The sequence below is a fragment of the Puma concolor genome, chromosome B4 (genome assembly GCF_028749965.1).
Source record: "Puma concolor isolate L17-30 chromosome B4, mPumCon1.1.hap2, whole genome shotgun sequence".
NCBI classification, from domain to species: Eukaryota; Metazoa; Chordata; class Mammalia; order Carnivora; family Felidae; genus Puma; species Puma concolor.
The window spans coordinates 86,921,233-86,939,296 of record NC_141673.1 but is presented as its reverse complement, the minus strand read 5'-3'; the positions used below and the strand labels follow the sequence as shown (position 1 = coordinate 86,939,296).

At 35.6% G+C, this 18,064-nt stretch overlaps 1 protein-coding gene across 23 annotated transcripts in view; it reads right to left on the bottom strand.

Annotated features, from left to right (window-relative positions):
- C2CD5 (C2 calcium dependent domain containing 5) overlaps positions 1 to 18,064 on the bottom strand; it is a 102,383-nt gene that overhangs the window by 26,481 nt on the left and 57,838 nt on the right. For all 23 annotated transcript variants that reach the window (XM_086713886.1, XM_025930851.2, XM_086713888.1 and 20 more), the window contains 4 exons: positions 14,428 to 14,542; positions 11,037 to 11,132; positions 8,032 to 8,223; positions 3,009 to 3,195 (listed from right to left, as the gene is read on the bottom strand). In XM_086713886.1, the coding sequence (XP_086570012.1) occupies positions 3,009 to 3,195; positions 8,032 to 8,223; positions 11,037 to 11,132; positions 14,428 to 14,542 (590 nt within the window). The remainder of the gene's footprint in view (positions 1 to 3,008; positions 3,196 to 8,031; positions 8,224 to 11,036; positions 11,133 to 14,427; positions 14,543 to 18,064) is intronic.

Sequence of the window (18,064 nt, the reverse complement as noted above, 5' to 3'; positions counted from 1 at the left end):
AACAGGAATTGGTTGCTTTTGGTGTGAAACCTGGGTAGGTGGGGACAGCAGTGAAAGAAGGATTTACTTTTCACTGCACTTTAAAATTTTTACTTTATGATTGGAAAAAATAAGTTGCATTGAAAAACCAGTTTAGAAAAAAAGATTAAAAATTGTTAAAAATAAATTTTTTTCATAAGTGAGTAAATAATTTACCTTTAAAGTGGCAAAAATAAAAGGGAAACTTTCGTAAAACAAGTGAAGAAACTGAACTTCAGAAAGGATAGGAAACATACTCAAGATCACACTATCAATAAATTTGGAGAAGAGATGTGAATATATTTCTCACTCTAAACCCCAAGAACTTTTCATGATACCACCCTACCTCCATAATTACCAAGAAAGAAAATTTTACTTAATACAGATTTCTTTTAAATATTTAATTGAATGACTATTAATTCCTGACCCTGTAACAATACTACATGCCATCAGTACTAGAAAACTACTAGGGGAAATACAAAACATGATATGTACACATACACACACACACACATACACACCTATGTGCATTTACAGTTAAATATGCTTATATAAGCAAAGCAAAAATATGTAAGTATAAATGTCAAATTGTTAACACTGAAGGAGTGGAATGCAGACAAGAGAAGACATTTCTCTTAAGTCTGGATATTTGTGCATTTTAAACTGTGTGCGTTATCATTATTCTTTTTAATCAATTGCCAATTTTGTGAAAGTCCATCCTAAAAACGGTATGATACTCTATGATGATGTCTGTGCAGTAGATGAGACTGATCCTCAGAAGCTCTCTCTCCTATTTTGCTCATTAGTGTCCATGACTATGTCTATGACCCAGTCTCTGATGTTCATCCTGCCACATGAATGAGACAACAGTTCAGAGTGGTTGCGAACAGACTCTGGAATAAGACAGGCCTGCATTTGAAATCCGGTTCCAGTACATGCATCCATATCACTTTGGACAAGTCTCAATCTATCATAGCATCCGTTTTCTCCTCTTATAAAGATAACATTGCATTCCTTCTGGGGTACCACAGTGCCAGAAACCCAGCAGGCATCAGACATCATCAGAGAGTCCATCAGAGATCAACTATCAAGGAAGCTACTCTTGGGACCTTGAGATTTAAATGCACAGGCTAAACCACAACACAAAGATCAAAATCTCAAACAGTTATAATGAGTGTCACCAGTGGTCAAGAAGGAAAAGATTGGCAAGAAAGAAAGATTTCAGGCAAGCACTGAAAAATTACACCAGCACCACAAGCTAGTTTCCTGGGGCACAACTATCAGAAGTGTTTGATACGGTTGGCACAGTGTTTTTATTTTTATTTATTTATTTTTTTAATTTTTTTTTTCAACGTTTATTTATTTTTTGGGGGACAGAGAGAGACAGAGCATGAACGGGGGAGGGGCAGAGAGAGAGGGAGACACAGAATCGGAAACAGGCTCCAGGCTCCGAGCCATCAGCCCAGAGCCTGACGCGGGGCTCGAACTCACAGCTGGCGAGATCGTGACCTGGCTGAAGTCGGACGCTTAACCGACTGCACCACCCAGGCGCCCCTGGCACAGTGTTTTTAAATCTTTGAATCTAAATCAAGCTTAGTTCCCACAGATACCCACCAATAACTAGTATTGTGTTCAGGCCAAATTATACATTTGTAATTGCTAAGCATGTGAGTTTTTAGACAAATGAATTATAATGAACACTTTTTTCCCAAGTTGATCTAGATCTCAAATATTTTAATATAAATCAGATTACTTTCATTAATCATTATAAATTTCTCTTGTCAAAAATCATGATTACCTGATTAGTTTATCATCATTGCACAATTATCCCCTACATACAAAAATTTACATATTTGTAAATGTATGAACAAGAAATAAGTTAGCATTTTATCTGCAAGTGCATACTGAGAAAAAACACAAGTTCTATAAATTTCTTAAAATGTTTATGCATGTCAGAAAGATGGCAGGGTATTCCAATTTGAAAAGTGCCAGTATCACAAACATTCTAGCTAGCAAAGTGTCTAAAGTATAACAGGACTTCTATAAATACTGTTAATCAGTTTCTATCTGATCAATATATATTTTGCAGGCATCCAGTTCTCTGGGTCTCAGACTACTTATAAAGACAACTCTTACTTTCCCCACAGACAACTTTCTAGTCAGAACACACTTTGTAAGAAGCCTAGGTGAACATAAAGCTGAGATAAAGAGCTTTCCACCACCTCACAATTTATTAGCACTTAAGAAACACATTCTTTATTGCATATTCTACTGCTGACCGCAGGTGCACATTCAGTATGAAACTATATTCTCTGTCCAGCAGTAAGCAAGCAGTAAGCAGTGTTTCATATGTATTGCTTTATTTTCTCCATACAACTAAAGATTGTGGTCCTCCCCCTCAGAAGTGATTTTGTCCCCTAAAGGACATCTGGTAATGTCTGGAAACATTTCTGGTTGTCACACTGAAGGGAAGCTATTAGCAACTAGTGAGTAGAGGCCAGAAAGGCTGCTGAGCACCCTAAAATGAACAAGACAGCCCCCTACAACCAAGAGTCTTCCAGTCCCAAATGTTAACAGTGCAGAGAAGAAACCCTGTTAGCAATGCTAATATTTAGCATAAAAAAAATAACATATTTTGCACAAAAAATAATAAAGTCCAGAACAGTGACAACCAACTTAACTAAACAAGCCACACATGATAATTTTTAGAAACTTGACTATTGACATTATGGTCAGAATAGAAAAATACAATAATATAAATAAATTTTACCTCATAATTTTATTAATTTAATTTTAAATAATAATTCATAAATAAAGGTGAAAATAATATATTTTAAAACTTATCACAAGATTTTTCACTTCTTATAATGTCCCCAACCCTTAAAGGTCTTAATGCCCATTTCTCTAGATAAGTCTTTTTAAAAGACTTAGAATTGCACAAAACAGATTCTACTATAGAAATTATGAAAAATCAAAACTTCTCAACTTACCGCTAAGCCCATCAACATATTTTCACCCACTGTGATCTGAATTCTCAGTCCAAATAAAGCATTCATTCCTTTCAGTTTTAGTTTATTCATTAGCTGAGTATGTACTTCATATTCCATAAATGGCAACAGATTACTGATAGCTGTGGCATTTGCTTCTGCCTGTGCTTTCTTTTTTAAACGACATAACCTGTTAAGGAAAATAATTTAGTCACTGGAGAGTATTCTTGGTATCATCTTAAAAAATGTCCAATTTTTAAAACTTTCTATAAGTGTGCTTAATAAAACATTGACTTGTGTCAAATGGGGTTTATTAAGTTATATCAATAATCTTTTCTGCCACTTTTTTCAATGTGTATGCTTTTGCTAAAAGTCCTATTTTAATAAAAGATAAAGAAAAATCTCAAAATCTCTGGAAATGGAAAAAGTATGGATCAAAATCACTAGAGAATATAATTTAAAATCTTAGGTTTTATAACTCCATGTGATCATACAATGAATGGACAGCAAAGGAAAGAAGTTAATTTACTCATTAAAAGAACACAAAATTTGGGGCCTAGGTGGCTCAGTTGGTTAAGCATCTGACTTGATTTCAGCTCAGGTCATATCTCATGGTTCGTGGGATCGTGCCCCATGTTGTGCTCTTCACTGACAGTGCAGAATCTGCCTGGGATTTTTTCTCTGCTCTTCCCTCACTCATGCTCTCGCTCTCAAAATAAATTAATTAAAAAAAAAAAAAGAACACAAAACTTACCTGAGTATCTACAATGTGCCAGGCACTATTCTAAGTGGTGAGTACTCATCAACAAACAAAAGAGTCCCTTTTCTCATGGTTATACTCCAGGGGAGGGGGGTGGAAATAAAGAAACAAGATACCCTAGGATTATGTTTAAGAATCAGATGTCTGGGGCACCTGGGTGGCTCAGTTGGTTGAGCGTCCGACTTCGGCTCAGGTCACGATCTCACGGTCCGTGAGTTCGAGCCCCGCGTCGGGCTCTGTGCTGACTGCTCAGAGCCTGGAGCCTGTTTCAGATTCTGTGTCTCCCTCTCTCTCTGACCCTCCCCCGTTCATGCTCTGTCTCTCTCTGTCTCAAAAATAAATAAACGTTAAAAAAAAAATTTTTTTTTAAAAGAATCAGTGTCTGGGGTAGCTCAGTCCATTAAGCATCCCTCTTGATTTCAGCTCAGATCATGATCTGAAGGGCATGGGATCAAGTCCTGCATAGGGTTCTGTGCTGATAGCACAGAGCCTGCTTGGGAGTCTATCTCTGCCCCTCACCCGCTAGCATGCACTCTCTATCTCTGAAAAATAAATAAACTTAAAACAAAAAAATCAGGTTTCTGAAGAAAATGGAGTAGGTGAAGCGAGTGGCAATAACTAGAGAGAAGGCCTCACAAGAGAGATGATACCTGAGCTGGGATCTTAAAGATGAGATGGAACCAAGAGCGTTGGAAAAAGGCAAATATGGAATGGAGCTGGCATATCACAAGAGCCAAAAAGAGACTACTACACTGAAGTGAAATGAGCAAGGGTGAGAATCATATGGATGAAGGTGCAGGTAAGCAGGGGCATGATCATGTTAGGGGCTTGTGGGTCATGGTAAGGAGTTTGATTTTATTCTACCAGCAATGACAAACTCCAGATAGGTTTTAAGTAGTAACATGATCCAATTTATGTTTTAGGATATCATTTACATTGCTACACAGAAAATGGAATAAGGATAACAGAATTGATGAGGGGATAGCAGACAAAAAGCAATTTAGGTGACAATGAGAGCTGAGACTAAAAAGGTAGCAGTAAAGATGAAGGAAAAGATCCCCACACTGGCAAACCAGGCTATTTACACCAGTAGTTATCAAACTTCATCTTGAGAGCTCATTAAAAAACAATTACTAGTCCCCATGCCCAGAGTTTCTGATTCAATAGGTCTGGACTGAGGCCAAGAATCTGCATTTCTATAAGGTCTCTCAAGCATCATGACGCTATTGGTTGGTCTGGGGACCACATTCTGAAAACTGCTGATGGGCACTATTCCTTCCTACCTAAAACAAACACAAAAAGCTGGATAAATTATATATTTTTACAAATTGTCTTAAAAGCTGGGGTGCCTGGGTAGTTCAGTCAGTTAAGCATCTGACTCTTAGTTTGGGCTCAGGTCATGATCTCATGGTTCATGGGTTCCAGCCCCATGTTGGGCTCCACACTGACAGTGCGGGGCCTGCTTGGGATTCTCTCTCCCTCTCTCTCTGCCCCTCACATTCTTGTGCTCTCTCTCACTCTCTCTCAGAATAAATAAACTTTGAAAAAAAAATCTTCTTAAAAGCATCACAGGACCAGGACAAGGGGTAGTGGGGTGTATAAACATAGGGAAATGGCATGAATAAGTTCTTTTGTGATGATGGAACACAGTTTGTGTCTTCACTATGGTGGTGGTTACACAAATCTGTTTGTGGGATAAAGTTACACAGAACTATACATGTACACACAAATACATAAATGAATGCAAATTTAAAAAAGTATAAAAACTGAGTAAGGTCTGTAGTATAGTTAGCAGTATTATACCGATGTTAATTTCCTACTGATACTCTACTATGGCTGTATAAGATGTCACCAATGAGGGAATCTGTCACCAATACAAATGGTATTATTTGTAACATTTTTGCAACTTCCAGTGAGCCTATCACAGTCTAAGGAAATGAAACACAATAAATAATAAAGAACAGAAATAAGAGAATACAAAAATATTTCAGATATTAAAATTATCAGTTAAAAAATCGGTCATAGGCTGTAACATAATAAATTTGAAAAAGAACAAAATAAAACTTCTAGAAATAAAAATAGATATCAAATATTTAAAGCCCCAATTATTGGACTTACTACAATATTAGAGACAGTTGAAGAGAGAATCAAAGAACTGGAAGATAAGAAAGTATTCAACATATGGCATAAACAAAAATAGAAAATTTAAGAAAGTAAGTAACATACATAAAAGAAGCAGTGAGAAAGTCCAACATTTTTAATTATAGTATCAAGAAGAGACATGAAACATGGGACAATATCTAAAAATTTTCTAAAACACATGAAAGAATCTACAGATTCAAGAAGTCCAATATATAGCAATTAGAATAAAAAATTCCATACTTAACATTTCATAGGGAAATTGCAAAAAACCAAAAATACATAGAATAGCTCACACATAGCCTGGGGTTGAAGGGCAGCTACCTTCAAAGGAATAAAAGTTAATCTAATAGGTTATTTCTCAATAGTAGTAATGAAAATCTGGAAGGCAATGGAAGGGTATCTTCAATGTGCTGCAAGAAAATAAATGGCAGCCCAAAATATCTTTTAAAGATAAGTAAATATTTTCAGACAAGCAAAACTAGTTCACCAAAATAAATGGTCTAAAGTCTATACCTCAAGCAAAAGAAAAACAATCCCAAATGGAAGGTCTAAGATGTAATCGGAAATTGAGCAAAAAAAGCAAAAGTAAACATATTAGAAATACAGGCATGCCTGGCTGGCTCAGTCAGTTAAGTCTCTGGCTCTTGATTTTGGCTCAGGTCATGGTCTTGCCTTACGTGAGACTGAGCCCCACGTCAGGCTCTGTGCTGACAGTGCAGAGCCTGCTTGGGATTCTCTCTCTCTCCCTCTCTCACTCAAGATAAATAAATAAACTTAAAAATAAAAACTAAAGGGGCGCCAGGGTGGCTCAGTCAGTTGAGCGACCGACTTCGGCTCAGGTCTTGATCTCTCACAACAAGGTTGAGCGACCAACTTCGGCTCAGGTCTTGATGTCACAGTTCATGGGTTCGAGTCCCATGTCAGGCTCCAGGCTTACAGCTCAGAGCCTGGAGCCTGCTTCAGATTCTGTGTTTCCCTCTCTCTCTGCCCCTCCCCCACTCATGCTGTCTCTCTGTGTCTCTCAAAAATAAATAAAACGTTAAAAAATTTTAAAAATAAACAAAAAATATACATACGTTCAAAAATAAAATTCAACATGACTCTGTAAAATAGCTTTGATGCAGGGAGGTTAGGAAAGAGGACAGTGTCAAAGAATACCATATTTGGCATAAAAAGTGGACAGAGCAAGGTATCATTCATTAAAATAAAGAAGGCTAACATGAAAGAAGTGGAGAAAGCCAGCAGTTCAATATGGAACAAGTATGAGTTGCCTACAAGACATCAAAATAGGGTGTGAAAGTATATGGGTCTGAGGCTCAGAAGAAAGTTCTGGACTAGAGTTATAAATCTGGGAGTCACAGACATATAGAAAGCACATCTGTAGGAGCTGATGAATTCAACCTGGAAGACAGCTTTGAGAAGAGAGTCCAGACCCGTGGCCCTTCAAGGATTAAGAAAAGGAGGAAGAATCAACAAGGACACTGAGGATTATACATAAGGTAGGAAAAAGCAGGGGTTGGGGGCGGGGCACTATGAAGTCAAAGGAGTATCAAGGAGAAGATGATCAACTGTGTGACTACTATTATTGCTGAGATGTCAAGTAAGAGGAAGAGAGAAAAGCATTTCAACGGATTTGGTAGCCTGGCAGTTGTCAGTGACCTAGACAGTTATCACTGCTTCCTATATGCCAACCACAATTTAGCATTTCCTACTCCAGTACATTTTAAAAGGAACTGTTAAGAGCTAAATTAAGTAGTAAAAGAAACCATACATAGCATTGTTCTTTAAAAGAAAAAAGATAAATTTCTAAAATGTATTACATATTCAATGTCCTTAAAGCACAGTCACGTTCCTAGCCTGAAACAAGTTAATTAATAATCTTCATAATAACAGATATTTGTATAGAATTGAAATGTTTAAAATTGCTTTTGCATTTAAACTTATTTGAGTTTTATAAAATGGGTACTCTTCCTCCCAATATTCCATGTGACTAAATACAAGGTCTAGATAGTACTGCCCAGCCTGCCAGGTAGGAAACAGTACAGCAGACATGTGAAATAGATCTATTTGACTCCATATCTCATACTTTCTCAGGGACCCCAAATATTGTTTACACAAATATACCTTGCTTGAATAAGACAACCTTTTCCAATAACTGTTGCATCTGTTGGGAGGTCAATAGTTGTAAAGAGAACATCAGGAACTTTCTGTTTCCTGCAGTTATAGCAGTATGTGAGATGAGCTGGAAATGGCATATTCAGTTCGTCATATGGTATGTGGCAAAATCCACAACCTACAGGCAAATTTTCTTCTAGCCTATATGAATACATCAAGATAAAAAAATGAAGCATTCTTAAAAATTCCATGCATTTTTTCAAAAGCATATGTTATACATATAGTACTAATGTATAAACTATATAACTTCTACCACTATGAGAGTTATGACAGTCCCACTATGACTATTAAGAATTAAAAATGACCATGAAATCAAAACCATACACTTTTGTATGAGAGAGAAGACTTACACAAGTAGCCATTGAATTGCATCAATTCATACGTTTGAGAATGTCCCACCTGACAAAAACCACTATTATTCCAAAGCTAGTTCATAAAAACAAATGGTTAGATAATAAGGGTGACATTTTCCTACTGTCTGACAAACATAACACAAATATAATCACCAAATATAATCACAAATATAATTGTGGGTTTGAGCCCCTCGTGAGGCTCTGTGCGGACAGCTCAGAGCCTGGAGCCTCCCTCAGGTTCAGTGTCTCCCTCTCTCTCTGCCTCTCCCCCACTCGTCTCAGTCTCTCAAAAATAAAATAAACATTAAAATTTTTTTAATTTAAAAAGTCAAAAATAGGCATAATCTAACATTTCTAATTTCCAATGACTTAAGAATTTGTCAGAATTAAACATTTCTGAGAAACCGAAACACCTGTGTTTCACAAACAACATAAACCACAAGTAAACACACAACCTTCTCAATCAGTAAAATGTTTGCTGTAGTAATGCTTATGAATTCACTTCAGAATGGTATTTTTTTCACTCATCAAATCTGAGGAAATTAGGGAAACAGAAATGGAAGAAGAAAGCTCCATGGAGAACTCCAGACATTCACACAGCCACACCTCTAGAGCTGTGGAAAGATATGGGTTCTCAATTCATTCCAATCTAAAGTGACCTGTTAGAAGCTGAAACTTGGCAAGCGGACACATTAAAAAAGAGAAAGGAAACTCATACTGTATCTACTAGGAGTCAGGCTTCCTGCAGATTCCTTGTATACATTACTGCACTGAATTTCCAAAATAACCTTCTAAATCAAATTACTCCCATACATTAATTATTCTTTTGTTGGGATGGCATTCTGGTATAAGCAACAGGGAAATCAGATGCTAAGTAGAGCTGTGTGATCTTACACAAGTTATTCAATTTCTCAGAGCCTCTTCTATATAACCAGAATGACAGTATCTACCCAGAAAGGCTTTTTTTTTTTTTTTTTTTTTGAAGACTAAGCAGGAAAACATAGATAAACACCCCCCCCCCCCACACACACAATATAATAAAAAGCAAAGAGCAACAAAAACTAAACTAGTTCTTCTTGGCCTGAAACCAACCTGAGATACTAAGTGACTTGTTCGGTCACACAAAATACAAGGCAGGAGACCTCAGATTTTAATGTTGGTTGGTTTGAACCAAAGCCCATGTGTCACAAAGGGGCACAAAAGATTGAACACTGGGGTAATTTTTAACTAAACACCTCACAGAAATTCAAACATAAATGATGCAATATCATAGGCATAAAAACAGAACTATTTAAATTCATGGAAGCATTTAAAATATGAAATATACAGAATGGATTAGCTCAATACTGAGTTTATAGGGAATGTTTTCTTCCTTTTACTCTCCCATACTTTCCAAATTTTCTCTAGTAAGCATAAATAATTTTATAGCAAGAAAAAAGACATTTTCCTCTTTTATAGATAGGGATGGTATCTGTTCCACTAGATTGGCATATAAGAGAATTCACTGTATCCATCCAAGCCGCAATACCAAAATAATCAAGCTGCATGGGAAAGGCCATTTTTAAATCAGGCTTCTATCTACTCAATAATGAAATCCACTGACGTGAGAGAACTATATTGCAGCACTGGAACAACTCAAAATAGAACACTCTGACTTTTAATATACTTTAAAATGTTCCACCTTCTTTTTCCTATTTATGCTGACTTTTAATGCTCTGTAATATATTACAGTCAAAATACCTTTTTAATACAAACTAAAGAAGAAACCGACTAAGGTCTTCTATGTGCCTACCTGAGCTAGAATAACTTTGTTATACAGAGACTTGCAAATTTATACTAAATTTGATCACATATAGATTTTTTTTTGCTGTCTTCCTTAATATACAAATACTGGGGGGAGGCGGGAGGGGGAGGGAAGCAAATATGCATACAGTGAAGTAAGGGGTAATTAAAATTTGTATTATTCAGGTACTCTGGTACCAAACTAATAGTTTTCTGTATATATATATTTGATAATTTCATCTGTTTATGGAAAGTATTTTTGACATTCATGGAAGCTAACAGATTAAGAGATTAATAACCAAATAAACTAAAAAGTAATCTATTTTACCTAATAATTTCACTTTTACTTTCTCTTTCATACATATTAAAGTTATATTTCACTTTTTAGGAAGTTTTATATATAATTTTGTTACAATACAGTGTTTCAATTGTTCTGTAAATTATGAATTTTCTTTATGCAAACTGTTTCATGACCTTTTTCTGTTTCAGAGGTAGACAAGGGGGAAAAGAAAGGAAGAGAAAAATCAAAGGAAATTACTTCTATACTATAACAAAAAATATACACTTGAAATTCTTTCACTGATAGTTATACATGTAACTTACCAAGATACTAGAAAAATTCTAACAATGTGTGTCATATAGTGCAGAACTCAATACTTCTCTGTTGCTATAGGTTACACAAAAAGCAGTGAAGTGCCTGGTCCTCATTTCTATATTAAGCCACTCTCATACAGAAGAACTATCCCAGCTCTAAAGTTACAAAAGTTAACCTCTCCCTTCTTTGCCATCATAGAAAATAAGCCAGGCTGCCATGACAACCTCTGTTCCAAACAGCCCTCCACGGTGCCATCCTGCAGAAATCTAGGGTTCAGTACAGCTGCCGTGCCGGATGCAGATAAAATACAGACCTCTTCACTATAAAAGAAAAAAACATAAAACAGTTAACATCTTCAGGCAATCTAACTTTGAAAAATGTTAAATATCAAAGTGATTACAGGGTGACAATTTAAATTCAAGTTAGACTCCACAAATATTAATGATATCATAAGATTATCTCCTATCCTAGGATAAAAAATAAAAATAATGTTATTAAAATGAAGAAGGTGGGGTGCCTGGGTGGCTCAGTCAGTTAAGCGTCCGACTTCAGCTCAGGTCATGATCTCACCATTTGTGAGTTCAAGCCCCATATCGGGCTCTGTGCTGACAACTCAGAGCCTGGAGCCTGCTTCTCATTCTGTGTCTCCCTCTCTCTCTGTCTCTCCCCTGCTTGTGCTCTCTCTCTCTCTCTCTCTCTCAAAAATGAATAACCATTAAAAAAAATTTTTTTTAATAAATAAATAAAATGAAAAGGGTAAGAATTCTTTATACTTAAAAAATTGTAAAAGATAAAGCACAATATTAATGACAATAAATTCCTTTAAAATATGGTAAACCTGATAAAGACTGAATATCTCAAAGTAGTAACAAATTATTTTGCGGAATTCAGCAATAAACCATTAAACTGTATTAAAATACTCTTTAGGGGCGCCTGGGTGGCGCAGTCGGTTAAGCGTCCGACTTCAGCCAGGTCACGATCTCGCGGTCCGTGAGTTCGAGCCCCGCGTCAGGCTCTGGGCTGATGGCTCAGAGCCTGGAGCCTGTTTCCGATTCTGTGTCTCCCTCTCTCTCTGCCCCTCCCCCGTTCATGCTCTGTCTCTCTCTGTCCCAAAAATAAATAAACGTTGAAAAAAAAAAAAAATTAAAAAAAAAATACTCTTTAAATGCATACTAAACTTCATTAAAATCATTTTAAAAGTGTAACTATGTAATTATCGATATCCCTATAGCTTAAAGTTAATAATCAAAAGGTATCTGAAACAAATAATACCCAAAATATACTAAATGGAGCTTAAACTACATCATTATATGTATGATAAAAACCTCACTTTCAAAAGAATTATTTGGAATTCTTTATTACATATCAACTAATTTTAAATAATCCACAAAATTATTGAATGAGATCATACAAAGCAAAAGAGAAAAGTTGCAGCCTAGGGACAAAATGTTGGAAACAGTATAAGTGGACCAGAAGTCTGAAAGGACATGAAAGAAATGGTCACTTGATCTGTAACTGAGTAGAGAGAGACCAGGCTCAAAATGTTTAAGTGGGCACTGAGAAGAAGGTGGAGTCCCTGATGTGCTGAATTAAGGAGCTCTAAGAGCAGAAGTACATTTCAAAGAGTTTATCCAGTAATAGTACATAGGATGGATCAGAACCAAAAAAATTAGTAAAGATGGGATTTAAACACAAGATTTTTTGAGGTCTGGAGGGAAAAAAGAAGCTTGTATCAGGTGACTTCAAACTTCTACGTAAATCAATTTGACTTATTTCTGTACACTCCCGCATCTACCTGTGACCTATTTCCTGCCACACTGAATGTACACCTCTGGCCTTCTCTGCATGCTACTCTACTAGCCTTAAACACTCCCTTCATGCCTCCTTTCTTCATTTATATAATTCATACTCATCCCCTGAGATTTAGTTTAAGCTTCAGTTACTTCATTAACCCTTTCTTCTAATCTTACTTCTAAACTCCAACCCTCTGGGCCCCACAGCATCCTGGGATAACTCTGCCATAAAATGTGTTCTACTTGTCATAATTCTCCAGTAAAATGTGAAACCAATAACAAAAACTATGTCTTTTAAAACCATAACCCTATGACCTGGAAGCATATGACAGTAAATCTATGAGCTAAGATTATCTACTGGGGAGTAAGGCAGGATAAGCATAACAAAGTTATTAGTTTAACAAGTGTAGAATAGCTACAATGGAGACAGAAAGGTGCAAGAATACCACACATGATCCACAGAGGAAAAGAAAGGGCCCTCAGAAGATGAAACAGCATGGCTCTCCACATATACCAGAGTCTAATCATTTTTCTGTAAAAATAATGACCACCACAAGCACAAGAGAATTACCCATGTAATAGTTGACAGTAAGGATTAACCAAGAATAGGAGGTGGAGGTGCCTGGATGGCTCAGTTGGTTAAGTGTTTGACTCGGTTTTGGCTCAGGTCAAGATCTTGTGGTTGGTGAGATCGAGCCCCACATGGGGCTCTGCACTGACAGTGTGGAGCCTGGTTAGGAATGTCTCTCCTTTTCTCTCTGCCCCTCCCTCTCCTCTCTCTCTTGAAAAATAAACAAATAAACATTAAGAGAAAGAAAAGAAAAAGAATAGAAGGTGGGCAGCAAAAGGTCAAACAGTTTCTAGATGATATCTATTATAAACTTTTCAAGGGGTTGAAAGTAGGGTTCATTGATGGCAGTCAGCAAGTCAAATCAGAGCCCAACTAAGAAACTGGGGAAAATCTTGGTTAAGATAAAAGCCAAAACAAACCAGGTATAAATGTGCAAATGAGATAAGTGAAAAATATTAAGTTGTGATCCAAGAGAGAAATTTTATAGTTTCAAATTTTTAAAGGGGAACCATTTTGAGCAATAATGAAGCCTAAAATACAGTTGAAAGCTGAGGGATAGAGGAGGACATGAGAATGAGAAGGTACAAAGTCAGGCTGTTAGAAGGGAGGTAATCATGTTCAACTGGAGGAGACAGCAGAGAATTAAGAAAGGCAGAAGAATGTTTTGGAGGTAGGAAAGTCTGAACTGTGGAATGGCATGGACTTTAAAGTAAGAGAGATTGTTCAAATGAAAGGTAGGAGAAAAAGAAATGGAGAACTAGGAGTATGGAAGTCTCTTCCTAACTCGGCAGAGTTAGGAAGGATGATGTGTTGGCAGAAGAAAATTAAGTTGCAGTTAGGTAAAAAGAGTTTACAGACAAACCTTAAAGACACATTAGATCAAGGTTTCCAAATATCCCAGAAGAAAGAGTTAGTGGGGTCGCAAACTGGAGTAAAGTAGGCCTAGAATTAAGACTTGCCATGTGCCAGTATCAATTCTCATTTAATTCGTCAGTAACCTTAATTGATAGATGGTTATAATTTCCATTTCAATGTATAAACTGAGGCTCAGAGGAATAGTTATTTTCTCAAAGTTTCACAGCAATTAAGTGGCAAAAATGGCATATGGACCTCAGTCTGATGTACTCCCAAGTCCATGCTCCTGGATCACTCCATAATTCTTCTTTTCTCTATATTTGCATAAAGCTTTTAACCTTTTAGATGACAATCCATAAATTACAGCATCTAGAAAATCAAGTTATTATCATTTACCAGATGCTAGTTGATTCACTGTAGCCCACTACAGCATGACAGCCTAATGCTTTAGCATGTGATTTTATTTCTTGTCTGATTTCTGCCCACCACGCATCTCGAGTTTCTGGTTCATCTGAAAGATAAATTTTATATCAGTTCACTACTCAATAGCACATTGTTTATATGAGAAAGAAATGTTTAAAATAAACATATTCTGGAAGGCAAAGACACACTAGTCTATAACAGATTTTAAAACTAACTTCACATGTTTAAAATATTATTTCTCGGGGCGCCTGGGTGGCTCAGTCGGTTAACCATCCGACTTTGGCTCAGGTCATGATCTCAGGGTTCCTGAGTTCGAGCCCCACATTGGGCTCTGTGCTGACAGCTCATAGTAGCCTGGAGCCTGCTTCAGTTTCTCTCTCTGACCCTCCCCTGCTTACATCCTGTCTCTCTCTCTCTCTGTCTCTCAAAAATAAATAAATATTTAAAAAAAATTAAAAAAAATAATAAAATAAAATAAATTTCTCAAAATGCTTATTAACATTTTAATTTAATGCTACTTCTCACAAAATTTAACATTTTTAAACTTGATTGCTAGAAAATAAACCAACTAGTTCTATTTGCTTTATTACTTTAGGGGACATCTATAGGAATATATTTTATTAGATACAACTTCAAATGTAGACCCAGAGTTTCCAGACTCTAATCCTAAACTGAGGATATTCTATGTCTCACTCACCTTGCTCAGTGAACATTGTGAGTCATATCCATACATTTAATTTAAATTCTGATTTCATTTCCTGGTACCTATTTTTTATAACCCACTATATTCTAGGTTCTTTCCAAGGCAAAGATTTGTCAATGTTAAAAAAGAGAAAGCCATCTGTAGCCATCCTTGGGGGTCCTAAAGCAAAGTAACAAGAAATAAAGGGACCAGCCAATTTAAAATAAAGAGAGCAAATATGTTGAATTTAATACAAGTAATTGGGTTAATGTAAATAAGGACAAATTTCAGGCAGTACACTGTAACTACATGTATGGTTCTGTAAGTAAGAAAATGCCTTAGAATCACAGCATTGCATTTGTTTTTTTTGTTTGTTTTGTTTTGTTTTTTTAACACAGAGGAATCCGATATTGTTTGTAATGGAGCATTATAAATGGAGCATCTGGCACACATTCTTCCTAATCACTTGCATTTAGCTGCAAACTACTGGTGAACAGCAGCTGCAAATAATAGTAACATTTTATGTGCAAAGATGTTAAAAACAGAAACAGTCTATAATGGGCATATCCTAATTTGTTTCTTTGTGTGGACAATTCCATTTGGGAACAATTTGGTATAGAAAAAACTTTAAATAGGATGCTAAACTCTCTTTGTAAATTTTCCACAGAAAAGGCACTTATTAAAACTGAAAATCAACCAGTCCAAAAACTTCCTTTTTTGAATTTTAGTACATATCCAGTTTTCAAAATATGTTTTTTTTAAATAAGTAGAATAAGTAGAATTATACTCACTAGTAAAATACTGAAGACAGCAAAGTAAAGAAAGGTTAAAAGGCATGTTATAGCAGACATTTCTATGATGTAATTTTGTTTCCTCCACAGGGAGGAGATCAACAAAAGGGAGAAATGAGATAAATGTCATAACTACAAATGATGCCAGCCAGTTCTTGTATTAAAGTTTTGGATCCAAGACAGAGCTACCCTAAAACTTTCCTTCAGGAGAAAAAAAAAAAAAAGAAAAAAGAAAGAAAAGAGAGAAAGAAAGAAAGAAAGAAAGAAAGAAAGAAAGAAAGAAAGACAAAAAGAAAGAAAGAAAGAAAGAAAGAAAGAAAGAAAGAAAGAAAAGAAAGAAGAAAGAAATGCAGACTCCAGGAAACTGAGGAAAAAGATCCAAGTACGAGATAAAATAAAGAAGAGAAATAGAAAAGACTACAACAATATGGTGTTAGCAATCAATATTGTGAATTAAGAAATGTGTAAGACAATTAGGTGGCCCTATTTTGCACATACACTATTATGTTAAAGAATTTCTTCATATTCCCCCTGTAATGTAGACATTAACAGCACAAATACATTTGCAAATCCTTTTTTTTTTTTTTTTTTTTAAGACATACATGTTTCCAGGCCAATTTGGGCATCTATTTAACATCGTTTCCTAATAAGGGCATTTTTATCGTAAGACAAACTCCTGTTCATGTAGTTGCTCAGACTATCAAATTATTTATGATTCCTTGAAAACAGGTATCACAAAAAATAACAAATATAACTCAGTTTAGAAAATAACTATTTTCCCTGAAAAACATTGTAAAATAAAGATTAATTTTTCTTTAAAAACCCTAGTAGAACCCGCTATTTACTTTTTATATCTTTCTGGAAGTTTAAATATTATTTGCTAAGGCAAATAATTGTATACTATGTTTTTATAAAAACAGATTTTTCTCACATTAGATTTGCCTACATCTGTGCCACAAGTAATACATGGTAGCTTTTCTGTTTTAAATGAATTTTATAGAAAGTAATCCATAACACTGTTTTTTAAATTAGTAAAAAAAAAAAAAAAAAAAAAAAAGGAGGAAACTACTTATTTTCAGTTCAGGATATATTTATTTAGAAATGGCCAGCATGTCTAAATGGAAAAGTGTGTAATAATAATCACTATGAAATACATGTAACCACATAGATTAGAAAGTTCATTTACATCAAACTTACCTTGGTGTAACACATAAAATAATCAGATAATTAAACCAAACGCTATGAAAGAATAAGTGGCTGATTTAAAAAAAAATCAACACAACAAAGGGCTGACTGCAGCGCAAGTGGAGCATTCATGTTCCTCTGACGAGGTCACAAGCAGCCTTTATTCTGACACATGAGCCACACAACTGCACATGGGGATGCCATTGGTGTATTTAATAAAGTATTTACAAGTTTAATAGAAGCTAAAGAGTTACACAACATGGGAGCTAAGGAAGCAAATGGCATATGTCCACACTCCAAAGAATTTGTTAAATTTTGTTTTTGGCTTAAGCAAAAGCTCAGAGAACAAAGGGTTTTGCAAAGCAGATTCAGCAGACAGGAGCCAGAAACAGTGGATATTTTGGCGCATGCTTGGATCAGGTGACAGTACAGACTGAAAACTATGGCAGCTCACTGAAATGGTTACAGAAAGTAATGGCCCTAGAGTCTAGGTGGAAGCAAGGCAAGCATACAGTAGGGAGCACTTAATCACAAACTAGGAACTGAATCAACAATAATTATCTACAACCGTAAGCAAGAAGCCAAAGGATGAATTTTTTGGCTATTAAATTTAGGGGTTATTTAATTAAAATTAAGAATCAATTTATTTAATATTGAAAAAATTAAATTTATCTTCAAAGCCTACAATATATTTATATCAGAGATGAGCCAAAGAATATTCACTTAGTAATTATGACTCAGCCTTACTTATTATATCTGTAAATTCAGAAATATACTATTTAATCCCATAATGGGATTTTTTTCAAGCTTAAGTAACTGCTAACTGCATTCTTATAGGAAATACATTGGTTGAATTTGAATTGTGTTATTCACTCTCCAAAAGTCAAAACTGAGGATCTATCATAGTCATATAAAAGGCAAAATAAAGAGTCTGGCTTAAAAATTTATGGCA